This window comes from Mobula birostris, chromosome 11, assembly GCF_030028105.1.
Source record: "Mobula birostris isolate sMobBir1 chromosome 11, sMobBir1.hap1, whole genome shotgun sequence".
Taxonomy (NCBI): domain Eukaryota; kingdom Metazoa; phylum Chordata; class Chondrichthyes; order Myliobatiformes; family Myliobatidae; genus Mobula; species Mobula birostris.
The window spans coordinates 107528153-107544683 of record NC_092380.1 but is presented as its reverse complement, the minus strand read 5'-3'; the positions used below and the strand labels follow the sequence as shown (position 1 = coordinate 107544683).

Here is a 16531-nt window from a genome sequence, read left to right as displayed (position 1 = left end):
ACATTGTATGTAATTAAAATACTTTGATGTAAACTCTGTGAAACCTTATTTTGTCAAAACACATCCAAACCCCCATTTTGACCACATTAATGAATTTGATACTTACTTAGGCCCTGTTATGTCACTGGCATTTAGGGCAGCAATGAAGGTCCTCCATCTCTGGTGGCTTTCAGGTCTTCCTTCATCATGTTAGTAGCTTCATCTTGGTTTTTGCCACTGTCAGTCATGCAAGTCTCGGATGGAGACTCAGGAATACCATTGAACTCAGATGTAGAGGGAGTTTTCATTGCTGTTTCTGTAACAATTTTGTTTTTTTTTTAACCAGTCATGGTTGTTAGCCCTGAGCTGAACCTCTGAACCTGAAGGACCAGTAGACCCTTTGACCTGTTTGGCATGGGTGACTCTACCAAGAGCCAAGTATAAAGCCCTGACTCCAGCCAACATAGTTCCCTGGGTCAACTGAGGCATGCAAGCCTTCAAACCATGACAAGGTTGTGGTCCTCTCGAGGGGTGAATTTGATAGTTGTGTATTTAATGTATTGCAAGTTGATGTGCTGCTTTTGACTAGTTGAGTATCTACCTGATATTTAACCACTTACCTAGTTTGATAGAGGTTCTTAGGATTATGAGAGACATAGGTAGAGTAGACATGCAGTATCTTTTTCCAGGGTAGAAATGTCCAATACCAGAGGGCATGCATTGGAGGTGAGGGGGGGGGGGTAGTTCAAAGGGGATGTGAGGGGTATGTTTTTTTACTCAGTAGTGAATACCTGGAATGCACTGCCTAGTGGAGGCAAATACATTGGAGGCCTTTAAGAGATGTTTAGATAGGCCCATGAATGTGATGAAAATGGAGGGTTATGGATGTTGTGTAGGTAGGAGGGGATTGTTTATGGGCGGTTTTGATTTACTTTTTAGCTGTTTCTGCACAACACTGTGGGCCAAAGGGCTTGTTCCTGCGCTGAACTGTTCTATGTAGACAAGATGCAGTGCAAGGAACAGAAGTTGGCAATGATAAAACCTGCCATTAAAGCCACTTGATGTTTTCTTAAGTAGAAGGGCACAATATAATGCAAGATGTATTTGAGATTGAGTTCAGTGGAAGTTAAAGAGAATAATCCTGGGAATGAAGGGGTTAACATGAGAGGAGGAGCAGTTGATGGCTCTGGGTCTGCACTGGCTGGAATTTAGAAGATGGGGGCGGGGGAGGGTGTCGAAAGGTCTAGATAGAGTGGGGACAGAGGAGTCTAGGATTAGACAGCAAAGTGCCAGAATCCCTTTAGAACAGAGATGAAGAGGAATTTCCTTGGCCAGAGAGTGGTGAATCTGTGGAGGCCAAGTCGTTGGGTAAAAGTGGAGGTTGATAAGTTCTTGATTAGTAAGTGTCAAAGGTTACGGGGAGAAGGCAGGAGAATGGGGTTGAGGGGGTTAATGAATTAGCCATGATGGAATGGTGGAGCAGACTCAATGGGCCCGATGGCCTCATTCTGCTCCTATGTCTTGTGATCTTATGGCTGTCATATATCAATGTTGTAGCTCTGAAATACAGGGATCCCAATCTCACTCCAGTAAAAAGCATGCTATGGTTTCTCATGGATACGAGAGCAGTAGCTATATGTTTGAAATATCCCAGAAATGCTATATTTCCTATGGAAGTAACAATATAAGAGGAATGGGGGGGGGGGAATGAATTTGTTTACCGGAAGGAAATCGATGTTCATGCTATCAGGTTGGAGGCTACCCAGATAACAGTTGTGCTCCTCCACCTTGAAGGCAGCCTCATCTTGGCAAAGAGACCATAGGCTGACATGTCAGGAAGGGAATGGGAATTGGAATTAGAACATTTGACCACCAGCAAGTTCTGCTTGAGGCAGATGGAGCAGATGTATTCAACGAAGCGTTACCCCAGTTTACAACGAATCTTACCAACGTAGAGGAGGCCGCATCAGGAGCACCAGACGCAATAGGTGACCCCAAAAGATTTACAGATTTTTAAAATAATTTATTACACTTGTTCTGTTGCATGGGGAAGTCAGAAAACCTTCATGATACTCTAACCCAAGGGTACCCAACCTGGGGTCCAGAAACACCTCAGTTAATGATAGGGGTCCATGGCATGGAACCCCTGCTGACCCATGCTCACAATGCAAGGAGAAACATACTGGTAACTGAAACCTCATTGTTAGAAACTTTCCAGTTTATTGGTGTATCTAAGAGAAATACAAAATAACAACATGTTAACACTTGACAACGTTGTTTAGTTTTGGTGATAAGTATCTGTGGTAGTAGATGAAATGAAGCATTGTTCAGTTTGAAAGTCAAAATGAAACATGCTCCAAACATCATCACTGAAAATGTGAGAGAAGTATCTCATTATTTAGGAAATGAAGGTTAATGCAATTTCATTTCTATTCTACAAGCCTAGATTCTGCTTAAACAAGAAGACACACTCTTGACATAAGGAGGTTTGCTCCTGTTTTCATATACACAAAGAACAATGATAAGATGGCCCAGGACCAGAAAGTTTTGATGAATCTTTAATTAGTAAGACTCCAACCATTGGTACTTTGGTACTCCTGGACTGGCAGGTACTGTATCTATTGGATGTTATTGATGTCCCAGGAGATGTTACTCTGTAAAATGGGACATTTTCCAGTGAAATGGTAAGTTGAATGGGTATATGTGAAACTGGACTTCAGTGAATTTCAGGAGAGTGTGGGAAGAGGGGTCCTGGTGAGTTTTTAGATGGGAACAATGAGTTTCAGGTACAGGAACTGGCCCTCTCTGAGATTCAGGGACAGGAACGGCAGACCTGGTGAGTTTCAAGGTGACAGAGTTCCAGTGAGTTGCAGGGTCAGGGCAAGAACCCCCAGTGAGTTTCAGGAATGGGACAATGACACCCCCCCACCAGTGAATTTCAGGAAAGAACAGAGGCACCCCCCCAACCACTGGTGAATTTCAAGAAAGGGACAGGGAACCCCAATCAGTTTCAGGAATGGGACAGGGACCCCCAGTGATTTTCAGGGAAGAGACAGGGAACCCCAAAGAGTTTCAGGGATGGACGGGGACCCTCAGTGATTTTCAGGTCCCCCCTGTGAGTTTCAGGGAAGGGATGGGGCGCTCAGTGAGTTTCAAGGAAGGGACAAGGAATCCCTGTGAGTTTCAGGGATGGGAACCAGGAGCTGTGACGAGTTCCCAGGACACTGGAGAATTTCAGGGGAGTAAAGGAAACATTATCGAGTGTTGAATCTGTGGAATACATTGCAGTGCCAACTTAGCAAACCCTCAATGCACACAGAAAACAACAAGGTAGAACAAAATAAGCAACAAAACAATAATAGGGCAAGCCCCTTTCTTCTCTCCCACACACCCACATGAACAGTCCTCCAGCTCCAGGATGGAAATATTAGGGGAAGAGGCCCATATGGAGCAGAAGTCTTTCATGGGCCTGAAGAGCTGATACTGTACTGTGGAATTCTGTGCAGTGCTCTGTGATCTCTGGAACCCAGCGAAATAAGACAAGGCGATCAGCACACTGGCCTTCATCAGTCAGCTCACTGAGCATAGAGGTTGGGATGTTATGTTGCAGTTGAGTAAGACATTGACGAGGCTGCACTTGGTGTGTTATGCCCAGTTTTGGACACCTGGCAGAGCAAAGGTGTCATGAAACTGGAAAGAGTGCAGAGGGAACACACAAAATGCTGGAGGAACTCAGGTCAGGCAGCATCTATGGAAAAAAAAGTACAGTCGATTTTTCGGGCCAAGACCCTTTTCTGCCGAACAGTCCTCTAGGTTCAGGACTTCTGTAGAACACTTGAGGGAAGGAAATGGATTGTCTTCATTCCAGGATTGTCATGCCAATCAGTGCTCTGTTAAGCCAAAGATAGGACGGTTAATTTCTACACTTGTTCTCATTCTAGAAGCTACTCATTCACTGAGATGCCATTGCCTGCTTCACTCTTCTGGGTAAATTCTGCAACTCTTCGATCAGGGATTCTTACTCCGAACAGCACATGTTGGAAAATTCTGAACGTTGCGGGATGGAAATCAGAGGGAAGAAAATTGGGAATGATTTTTCCCTGCAAAATGTTGGTTCCTCGCAGAAATTTATCTTTGATGACAGACGCTGGAGATCCAGAGCAGCACACACAATGGTGGAGGAACTCAGCAGATCAGGTAGCATCTACAAAGAGGAATAAAGTAGACGGCTCCGGCTGAGATCCTTCCCTCAGGAATGGAAAGGAAAGGGGAAGAAGCCAGAATAGGAAGGTGGGGGAGGGGAAGGAGTACAAGTTGGCAGGTGATAGGTGAGATTAAGTGATGGGGAAGGTGAGTGGGTGAGGGAGGGGTTGAAGTAAGAAGTTGAGAGGTGATAGGTGGAAGAGGTCAAGGAGTGAAGAAGAAGGAATCTGATAGGAGAATTGACCATAGGAGAAAGGGCTGGAGGAGAGGGTGGTGATAAGCAGGCGAGGAGAAGAAATAGAATAAGAGGGGAGCCAGAATGGGGAACAGAAAAAGCATGTTGAGTTCCTCCAGCATATTATGTATGGATTTACCATTGAAGAGAAGGCAATCCCACTCATTTTTTTTTGGTTCTCGGACAATTAGCTGGAAGCCCCTGGCTTTACCACAATCTTCTCAAGGTGTTTCCTGAGCCACTCGGGCAGCTCCTTGGGCTTCTCATTGGCCGGGTCGACGAAGACAAGGGTAGAGACCCCCGTGGTGCAGGCAGAGGTCTCAAACGCCCCCAGCAGGGGACTGCTGGAATGGCAGCCATCGGAAAACAGGTCGTACTCCAAGGGAAGAGGCGCTCGCCTCTGCCGGGGCTTGAAGAGGGCCAGCCGGCAACAGACGCTGGAACGGCCAATCCTCTCCACCCCTAAGGCTGCCAGTGGGTTCTGAGGAAACATCACAGCTGCATGGTACGTGCATTGGCAGCTGACGATAAAGCCCACCATCGATGAGGTCTGGCGGTTGGCATTTAATCCACAATACCTAAAGCACAAAGGTGGAAATTACATTAATGCAAATGCAAAATTTACCCGTGAAGACATAAGGGATTCTGTAGATGCTGGAACCCTTGAGCAACACACAAAAAATAGTGGACGAACTTAACAGGCTTGCAGAATATATGGAGGGGAATAAACAGTCGATGGTTTGGACCAAGACACTTCATTAGCACTGGAAAGAAAGGTGGCAGAAGCCAGAATAGGGAGGAGGAGGGGTGGAATACAAGCAGGCAGGCAATAGGTGAGACCAGGTGTCACATGGAACTCAGTGAGTAGTCGAGTCATAACATGCAAACAGGCCCTCCGGCCCAACAGGTCAATGCTGACAACAGCACTTTTCCTCACTGTTCGTCGTACTTGCCTGTGTTCAGCCCATAAACCTCCATGCTCCTTCCCTTTAATGTGCCAATCCATTTGTCTCTTCAGTGTTGCAATTGTACCTGCCTTGACCATTTTCTCTGGCAGCTTATTCCAGGTACTCACTACCCTCTGTGTAAAGAAGTTACATCTCTGGTATCTTTTAAATCTACCTCCTCTTATCTTGTATCTGTGCCCTCTCATTTTGGACTCATCAAATGCTGTTCATATGACAAGCCATTCAATCATGGAATAATTTTCGTGAAACCTCCTTTGAACTGTCATCTTCACAGAAAAGCAGCAGCCATCAACAGGGACCCCCCGCCCCCGCCCCACTACCCAGGACAGGCTCTCTTCTCACAACTACCATCAGGAAGATGGTTTCAGAACATCCTTTCAAAGATAAGGGGCCCAAACCTGCTCACAATACTCCAAGTGAGGCTTCACTTGTGCTTTATAAAGTCTCAACATTACCATAAGACCATAAGACAAAGGAGCAGAAGTCAGACATTTGGCCCATCGAGTCTGCTCTGCCATTTTATCATGAGCTGATCCATTCTCCCATTTAGTCCCTACATCCTTGCTTTTATATTGTAATCTTCTGGAAATGAAAGCTAACCATTAGCAGTTGTTCCTTCACCTGTTTGGGCCCCTGAGATTCCATCTTAAATCCTCCTAATGAGAAATGTTATTGGAACATACAAGATTCCCGTAACTTTGACTGTTTATTCATTTCTATAGATACTGCCTGACCTGCTGAGTTCCTCCAGCATATTGTGTGTGTTGCTCTGGATTTCCAGCATCTGCAGATTGTCTCATCTTTATATGAGATTCTTAGTGGGCCCAAGAGGGTAGATGTCAAGCGGTAGTACAGTCGCACAGTGCAGTGGTCCCCAGCCACCGGGCCGCAAAGCATGTGCCACCGGGCCGTGAGGAAACGATACGAGTCAGCTGCACCTTTCCTCATTCCCTGTCACGCACTGTTGAACTTGAACATAGGGCTGCCAACTGCCCCGTATTTGCCGGGACATCCCGTATATTGGGCTAAATTGGTTTGTCCCATACGGGACCACCCTTGTCCCGTATTTCCCCCACTAAGGTAGAGCGTTCCTATGAAACCTTTCCTGTCAAAACAGGTGAAGCGAAGAAGCAATTACCATTAATTTATATGGGAAAAATTTTTCAGCGTTCCCAGACCCAAAAAATAACCTAGCAAATCATACCAAATAACACATAAAACCTAAAATAAATAACACTAACATATAGTAAGAGCAGGAATGATATGATAAATACACAGCCTATATAAAGTAGAAATAATGTATGTACAGTGCAGTCGGGAAGATGAATGCAAAACGGATTTGTGGGGAAAAAAAATCGGCACATACGTGCATGCACACATCACATACGCACACAGGTGCCCACGCAAGGCTTCATGGTCATGGTAGTCTTTCCTGGGGTAAAGTGTCCCGGGATTTGACTGCTACTTTTGTCCCTTATTTGGGAGTGAGAAAGTTGACAACCCTAACTGTAAAAGACATGTTGAGGTGAGTTTAACCCTACGTGAACCTCCCCCCCCCACCCCCCCCCCCCCCGGTCAGCTGGTCCACAAGAATATTGTCAATATTAAACCAGTCTGCAGTGCAAAAAAGGTTGGGGACCCCTGGTATAGTGGTTAGTGCAATTGCTTTACAGTTCCAGCAATCACGAACTGGGGTTCAATTCCCACTGCTGTCTGTAAGGAGCTTGTACCTGCTTCCTGTGACCATATGGGTTTCCTCTGGGTGCTCCCATTCCAAAGTTCAAAGCAAATTTAATATCAAAGTACATGTATGTCACCATGTACAACCCTGAAATTCATACTCAATAAATCCATAATAGAATAATAACCATAACAGAATCAATGAAAGACTGCACAACTTGGGCATTCAACCAGAGTGTAAAAGACAGCAAACTGTGAAAATACAAAAATAAATAATATTAATAAATAAACAATAAAGGAGGAGAAGATGGTGGTGCGACGGCAGCACGTGCGGCCTCTCCGGTGATGAATATCTGTTATCTGTCAAGTAGGGGACCGTGCGCAATCCTGATTTGATGGAGACAGATGTGAGAGTACAGAGGAACATCTAGAAAATTTCTGAGATGCCCGCTTCGCTGCCGCTGCTACTGTGTGGTAACCGGAATCTCCGGAGCTGAAGGCCCCGAAATCCTCAGCTTTGCGTGTTTCAGCAGCCGGGAAGAGGTCGAAGGCGCTCGGCAGAGGATGGCGCTCGAGAGGCTGTATCGGAGGGGTTGGTCGGAGGCTCGAAGTTTTCTGATGGACGGACTCGGTGTCGGCTGTGGTCGGCTGCTTCCAAGGCATCGGCAAGTTGACGGTGCCTAGAGGTTTATGGCAGGGAGTTTCTCCCTTTTGCCGCCTGCTATCGGGGACTTGGGAGTCGATCGACTCGGGGACTTTGAGACTTTTTTTTTTACCTTGCCCATGGTTTGTTCTTTATCAAATTATGGTATTGCTTTGCACTGCTGTAACTATATGTTATAATTATGTGGTTCTGTCAGTGTTAGTCTTTGGTTTGTCCTGTTTTCTGAGATAACACTCTGGAGAGACATTGTATCATTTCTTAATGCATGTATGCATTTCTAAATGACAATAAAAGAGGACTGAGTGTTCTCATAATCTAATAAATAGAGAACATGTGATGAAGAATCCTTGAAAGTGAATCCATAGGTTGTGGGAACGTTTCAGAAATGGGCCAAGTGAAGGTGAGTGAAGCTGTCCTCACTGGTTCAAGAGGTTGATGGTTGAAGGGTAGTAACTGTTCCTCAACCTGGTGATGCGAGTCCTGAGGCTCTTGTACCTTCTTCCTGATGGTAGTAGTGAGAAGAGAGCATGTCCTGGGTAGTGGGAGTCCCTGATGATGGATGCTGCTTTTCTGTGAAGATGTCCCGTGTAGATGTGCTCAATGGTGGGTGGGGGGGTGCCTTTACTCGTGATGGTCTGGGCCATATCCACTACTTTCCTCCCACGTTCCAAAGATGTACAGGGTAGGGTTGGGATAGGTAAACTGTGGGCATGCGACGTTGGAGATGGAAATATGGCATCAATGACCAACACAGATCCTCAGACTGCGTGGTCATTGACGCAAACAATGCATTTTACTGCATGTTTCAATGGATGTGTGACAAATAATACAAATCCTTAATCTTTTATCTTTATATTTAACCAGTGGAAGAATTTCAAACAAGGACAAGATTAGGGAATAGAAGATTCTTTGGGGGTAGATGTCAAGAAGTTTCTGCTAAAGGGAGGACCACAAGCTACGTGATTGGGGTGGTTATTGAAAATTGGTGTGCAAAGGAACTTCTTGCAGAGGGTGCTGAATCACTAGAAGTCCTTCGATAAGATGGCAGCACATTCGGATGCTGCAGCTTCTACGGGACCAAGCTAAGGGTTTATTGTCTATTTTAGATGTATTTGTTATGATCACAAGGCCCTGCTGGACATTGGTAGCATGGAATGCTGCAAGACCAATTCAGTGTTGTATCAGCAAATGGCGGGGGTAGTGGGTGGGGTAGATGGTGTGGGTGGACAGCGGGGGAGCTGCATAGCCATGGTCATAGCACAGACTAGGCGTCAAACCACGGTGTCGCCAGCTTGCAGCCGCTCAGGAGAGAGGCATTAGAGTTGGTGCACTCCACCAGAGGCAAGTGGCAGGGAGTCCACGTTGGAGTTAGTGCTGCCCTCCATTGCTGTTCGTCAGAAGACGGGTTGCATTATACTTAACCGCAGACTGCTGCAACATTCGTGGACTCAGGGAGTCATGGAATCACACAGCATGGAAACAGACTGTTCAGCCACTCCCATCAATGCTAGCTAGCAGGCCTGTTTGAGCTGGTTGAGGTTTGATAATCCTCAGCCCCCTGCACTTCAGGGAGAACGGTCCCAGCCTGTTCAGCCTCTCCTCACTCAAACCATTCAGTCACAGTGACATCGATGAGATATAGAGCACTACAGCACAGTGAGGGAGAGAGAATGGCAGCAGATGACTGCAGGTTTACAGAGAGCGAATGTGATGTGTAAACAGGGTTGGCCTCTCGCTCCGTTATTTTGAGTAAAACCCTTTTTATTCCTAGGGCTTGGAATAAATGGAAGCGATTTCCTGCCCAGATTGAAACTCCCTGACAGTAAGTGACGGCTAGGGCCAGGATTCATAAAGTCTTGGCCTTTCGCAGCGATGTGCACTCAGATTATGGAGAGCAATTCCAGCTGCTGGGAGAAGAGGCAGTTTTACTGCGTAGATTTATTATGGAATGAAATCACCAGCAAACCAGTTCCTTCCTGGTTTTGACATCACCCATGTCTTTGTCCTTATCAGATGTCAAACCCCCTATTTCACTCAAAGTTCAAAGTAAATTTATTATCAAAGTATATATGTGTCACCATATACAACCTTGTGATTCATTTTCAGGGTCGTATGTGGTGAAGTATACGTATTTGATAATAAAGTACTCACCTCAATTCTGAACTGATTCCACAATCTATGGACTAATTTTCAAGGAATCTACAACTCGTGTTCTCAGTATTATTTATTTATCTATTTATTTTATATGCAAAGTTGGTCTTTTTTTTGCACATTTGTTGTTTGTCAGTCCTTGTGTGTAGTTTTTCTCTGATTTTATTGTATTTCACTATCTTCCTGTGAATGCCTGCAAATAAATGAATTTCAAGATTATATATGGTGACATATACGGACTTTGATAATAAATTTACTTTGAATTCTGAATGATGTATGTTCAGAGGCAGTAGCTTACTCAGTACAATGGTCACTATCCTCTATCCACCAGGGGTAACACAATACGACATAAGTGGCCACTAAGTGCACATTCGTGGTCTTTAGCTGCTGTAGCCCATTCACTTCAAAGTTGAATGTTTTGTGAGTTCAGAGAAGCTCTTCTGCACACCACTGCTGTAACACGTGGTTATTTGAGTTACTGTCACCTTCCTGTCAGCTTGAACCAGTCTGGCCATTCTCCTCTGACCTCTCTCATTCACAAGGCATTTACACTCACAGAACTGCCACTTGCTGAATTTTTTGTTTGTTTGTTTTTCACACCATTCTCTGTAAACTCTAGAGACTGTCGTGTGTGAAAATCCCAGGAGATCAGTAGTTTCAGAGATACTCAAACCACCCTGTCTGGCACTAATAGTCATTCCACAGTCAAAGTCACTTAGGTCACGTTTCTTCCCCATTCTGATGTTTGGTCTGAACAACAGCTGGCTGATTAGATACTTGCATTAATGAGCAGTTGTACAGGTGACCCTAATGAAAAGGAAAAAAAGAGAACACCAGCTAACTGAAAAAAGAAACCCCACTAAATACAAGAGAAAGAAAAAAAAAGGAAAAAAAAAGGAAAAAGTACCATTAGGGACCAACTCCCGGAGCAATACGTCTTACAATCATCTATATGTACAAAGAAGAAAAATCATCAACCGCCACTTCACATTTATATAAAATAAGATTGGAAGGAAACCTTAATTCGAATTAAATGATAATATTTGGCAAAAGAACCCCACCTTCTCTCAAAATCGAATCAAGGATCAAAAGTTCTACTTCTAATTTTTTTCCAAATTAAGACATAACATTACCTGAGAAAACCATTGAATTAATGTAGGGACAGAGGTATCTTTCCATTTCAATAGAATAGCCCTTCTTGCCAACAATGTAACAAATGCAATTACTTGTTGGCCTGAAGATGAAATACCCTGAATATGATGTGTAACTATTCCAAATAGAACAGTCAATGTATTAGGTTGTAAATTAATTTTCAGAGCTTTAGAAATTATAGAAAATAAAGATTTCCAAAAAGATTTTAATGAAGAACATGACCAGAACGTATGTGACAAAGTGGCTACTTCAGTTATACACCTATTACAATAACTGTCTATATTAGGAAATATTTTGGATAGCCTCTCCTTTGTTAAATAATAACGGTGAACAATTTTGAATTGAATTGAACAGTGATTGGCACATATCGAAGAGGAATTGACCATTTTCGGAACTCGCAACCAATCTTCATTAACAACGGTCATATTAAGTTCTCTCCCCCAAAGCAAATGTTACGTCGGCCAAATCGGAAAAAAAAAAAATTCACAAGGATCCATGAACATCAACTGGCCGTTAAGCGGCTTGACCAACTCTCCCCAGCCTCTACCCATGAAGATAGAGAGGGACACAGATTCGACTGGGCACTAGTGAAAGACATGGTGCAAGCAAACACCCGGCATGCAAAAGAAATTCCTAGAAGCAGGGTTTTCTGAGAACAATTCTGTAAGCAGACAAGTAGACCTCAATCCCATTTATAAGCCAATGTGGGCAAAATTCCAGACAATGCAGAGGTTGCCATGCAACCAATCAGCAATGAGACCCGCTCCCTACATCACAATTGCATTTCCGTAATGACAACACGATCAACTGATAAGTATACAAAAGCCAAGCACTCTGAGGACACACCACACTGATGATGCCCCTTCGTATGAGGACAAAACATTTGCAAATGGATTGCCAAGAAAGGAGAACAACTCAACCCAACTATCAACCACCCAGGCTACATATTTTCCAAGCTATTTCCATAGCTAATATTGCTCTGTTGTTTAAGAAAAGCTCTAAGAATAAGACTGGCATCAGTAGTGGAAAAGTTATTGAAAGGTATTCTAAGGCACCGGATATAGAGGTATTTAGATAAGGACTGATTAGGGATTGTCAATATGACTTAGTACATGGTAGATCATTTTTAACCAAACTTTTAGAGTTCTTTGAGAAAGTTTCCAGGAAAGTTGATGAAGGCAAGGCTGTGGATGTTGTCTACATGGACTTTAGCAAAGCCTTTGACAAGTTCCCACATGAGAGGTTGGTCAAAATGGTTTATTCGCTTGTTGGTTGTCATCTATGACAACAATTAAGTAATGCAGCACTCAGGATGCGGTAGTAAATTGGATTAGACATTGGTTTCACAGGAGAAGCCAGAGAGTGGTAATAGGTGGTTGCTTCTCGGACTGGAGGCCTATGACTGGAGGTGTGCTGCAGGGATCGGTCCTAGGTCTGTTGTTGTTTGTCATCTGTATCAACCATTTGGATGGTAGTGTGACAAACTGGATCAAGATTGGGGTGTAGTGGACAGCAAGGAAGACTTTCAAAGCTTGCAACAGGATCTGGACCAGCTGGAAAAATAGGCAGAAAAATGGCAGATGGAATTTAATACAGGCAACTGTGAGGAGTTCCACTTTTGGGAGGACCAATCAGAGTAAGTTTTATAAAGTGATTGTTAGGGCATTGAGGAGTGTGGTAGAACCAAGGGATCTGGGAATATAGACCCATAATTCATTGAATGTGGCATCGCAGGTAAATAGAGTCATAAAGAAAGCTTCTGGTACACTGGCGTTCATAAATCAATATAGTGAGTACAGGAGTTGGGATGTTATGTTGAAATTGTATGAGATTTTGGTGAGGTCTAACTGAGTATTGTGAGCAGTTTTGGTCACCTACCTACAGGAAAAATGTAAATAAGATTGATAGAGCACAGAGAAAATTTACAAGGATGTTGCCGGGACTTGAGGACCTGAATTATAGGGAAGAGTTGAAAAGGTTAGGACCTTATGCCTTGGAATGTAGAAAAATGAGGAGAGATTTGATAGGGGTATAAACAGTTATGAGGGATATTGATAGGGTAAATGCAAGCAGGCTTTTTCTAAAGAGTTTGGGCGAGGCTACAACTAGAGGCCGAGGGTTAAGGGTGAAAGGTGAAATACTTAAGGGGAACATCTTTACTCAGAGAGTGGTGAGAGTGTGGAACCAGCTGCCAGCAGAAGCGGAGGATGAAGATTTACTTTCAACATTTTAAGAGAAATTTGACACTCACAATACACTGGAGGAACTCAGCAGGTCGGGCAGCATCAGTGGGAACGATGAGTCGACGTTTCGGGACGGAACCCTTCATCAGGACCGAAGAAAGAAGATGGGGGAGGGTTGGAAGAAGGTTCGTAGGTTCCGTTGAAAAACCAGTAATTTGAAAGACAAAGGGGTGGGGGAGGGGAAGCAGGGACGTCATAGGCAAGAAAACAATGGGTAGTAGAACAAGGAGGCGGAACCATGAGGGAGGTGATAGGCAGCTGGGGGAGGGGGCAGAGCGAAATAGGGATAGAGGAAGGTGCTTCCAGGATGAGGCTTTCCATTCCACGACATCTCAAATGTCATCTTTCTTTAAGGATCGTGGTTTCCTTTCTACCGTCATCAACGATGCCCTCACCAGCATCTCCTCCATTTCCCACACTTCAACCCTCACCCCATCCTCCCGCCACCACAACAGGGACGGACTTCCCCTTGTCCTCAGCTACCACCCCACCAGCCTCCGGATCCAGCACATTATCCTCCGCAACTTCCACCACCTTCAACAGGACCCCACCACTAAGCACATCTTTCCCTCTCCACCCCTCTTCGCTTTCCGCAGGGATTGGTCCCTCCCCACGGATCTCCCACCCGGCACTTATCCCCGTAAGCGCAAGTGCTACACCTGTCCCTACACCTCCTCTCTTGCCACCATTCAGGACCCCAAACAGTCCTTCCATGTGAGGCAACACTTCACTTGAGAGTCTGTTGGGGTCACCTATTGCATCCGGTGCTCCCAGTGCAGCCTCCTCTACATTGGTGAAACCCGATGCAGATTGGGGGACCGCTTCGTCGAGCACCTCCGCTCCGTCCACCAAAACAGACAAGATCTTCTAGTAGCCACCCACTTCAACTCTGCTTCCCACTCCCATTCAGATATGTCCATACATGGCCTCCTCTACTGCCATGATGAGGCTAAACTCAGGTTGGAGGAGCAACACCTCATATACCGTCTAGGTAGTCTCCAGCCCCTTGGTATGAACATAGAATTCTCCAACTTCCGTTAATTCCCTCCCCCTCTCTCCCTCTATCCCTATTTCACTCTGCCCCCTCCCCCAGCTGCCTATCACCTCCCTCATGGTTCCGCCTCCTTCTTGTACTACCCATTGTTTTCCTGCCTATGATGTCCCTGCTTCCCTTCCCCCACCCCTTTGTCTCTCAAATTACTGGTTTTTCAACTGAATCTACGAGCCTTCTTCCAACCCTCCCCCACCTTCTTTCTTCAGTCCTGATGAAGGGTTCCGGCCCGAAACGTCGCCTCATCATTTCCACTGATGCTGCCTGACCTGCTGAGTTCCTCCAGCGTATTGTGAGTGTTGCTTTGATCCTAGCATCTGCAGATTATTTTGTGATTAAGAGAAATTTGAATAGGTTCATGGATGGAAGGGTTATGGAGAGCTATGGTTCAGGTGCAGGTCGATGGGACTGCGCAGATTAAGGTTTGGCATGGACTAGATGGGCCAAAGGGTATGTTTCCTGTGTTCTATGATTCTATGACTTTGCTTTAAATATATCCAATGACTTTGCCTCCGCATCCATCTGTAGCAATGAATTTCACAAATTCACCACGCTTTGGCTAAAGAAATTCCTCATCTCTGTTGTAAAGATTTGTTCATCTATTCTGAGTCTAGGAGAGTAGTGGTCCTAGACACTCCCACTACTGGAAACATTTTCTCCATGTCTTCTCTATCCAGGCCTTTCAAAATTCAATAGATTTCAATGAGATCCTCCCTCATTCTTCTAAACTCCAGTGAGGACTGTCCACAATCATATCTGCGTACAGCCCCATCCCTGGCAGTACATTCCAGGCATCTATCACACTGTGTGAAAAATTAACCCTGCAAATAGGTAGCACATTGGTTAGCCTAATGCTAATACAGTGCCAATGACACGCATAAAAGTTGCTGATGAACGAAGCAGGCCAGGCAGCATCTCTAGGAAGAGGTACAGTCGATGTTTCAGGCCGAGACCCTTCGTCAGGACTAACTGAAAGAAGAGCTAGTAAGAGATTTGAAAGTGGGAGGGGAAGGGGGAGATCCAAAATGATAGGAGAAGACAGGACGGGGAGGGATGGAGCCAAGAGCTGGACAGTTCATTGGCAAAAGGGATATGAGAGGATCATGGGATAGGAGGCCTAGGGAGAAAGAAGAGGGGTAGGGGGGAAGCCCAGAGGATGGGCAAGGAGTATAGTGATAGGGACAGAGGGAGAAAAAGGAGAGAGAGAAAAAGAATGTGTGTATATAAATAAATAAATAACAGATGGGGTACGAGGGAGAGGTAGGGCATTAACGGAAGTTTGAGAAGTCAATGTTCATGCCACCAGGTTGGAGGCTACCCAGACGGAATATAAGGTGTTGTTCCCCCAACCTGACTGTGGCTTCATCTTTACAGTTGAGGAGGCCGTGGATAGACATATCAGAATGGGAATGGGACGTGGAATTAAAATGTTACTCTTCATAATTTCTCCTTTGGCTCCTCCCACTTCCTCCAAACTAAAGGTGTAGCCATGGGCACCCATATGGGTCCCAGCTATGCCTGCCTTTTTGCTGGCTTTGTGGAATAATCCATGTTCCAAACCTATTCTGGTATCCATCCCCCACTTTTCCTTCGCTACATCGACGACTGCATTGGCGCTGCTTCCTGCACATATGCTGAGCTCTTTGACCTCATTAACTTTGCCTCCAACTTTCACCCTGCCCTCAAGTTTACCTGGTCCATTTCTGACAGCTCCCTCCCCTTTCTAGATCTTTCTGACTCTATCTCTGGAAACAGCTTATCTACTGATGTCTATTATAAGCCTACTGACTCTCACAGCTATCTGGACTATTCCTCTTCTCACCCTGTCTCTTGCAAAAAATGCCATCCCCTTCTCGCAATTCCTCCGTCTCCGCCGCATCTGCTCTCAGGATGAGGCTTTTCATTCCAGGACGAGGGAGATGTCCTCCTTCTTTAAAGAAAGGGGCTTCCCTTCCTCCACCTTCAACTCTGCTCTCAAACTCATCTCCCCCATTTCACGCACATCTGCTCTCACCCCCTCCTCCTGCCACCTCACTCGGGGGAGCGGGGAGAAGGAGGGGGGAGAAGGAGTGTGTGTGACTTCAAAAAGTATCTTGTTGGACTATGAAAAAGGAGAGGTGCTACATCAATGCGATCTCCCTCTGGGGAGAAAGCCTCAGCCACATCAAGGGCTTGGAAAGGGTTAAGTGTTAGCAGCCGGCTCAG

General features: G+C 45.1%; 1 protein-coding gene across 1 annotated transcript in view; it reads right to left on the bottom strand.

The window, feature by feature from the left end:
• Positions 1 to 2260: 2260 nt before the first annotated feature.
• Positions 2261 to 16531, bottom strand: part of LOC140205570 (uncharacterized) — a 183648-nt gene continuing 169377 nt past the window's right edge. Inside the window, exon 4 of the mRNA XM_072273195.1 lies at positions 2261 to 4995. Within this exon, the coding sequence (XP_072129296.1) occupies positions 4605 to 4995 (391 nt within the window). The 3' untranslated portion in view covers positions 2261 to 4604. The remainder of the gene's footprint in view (positions 4996 to 16531) is intronic.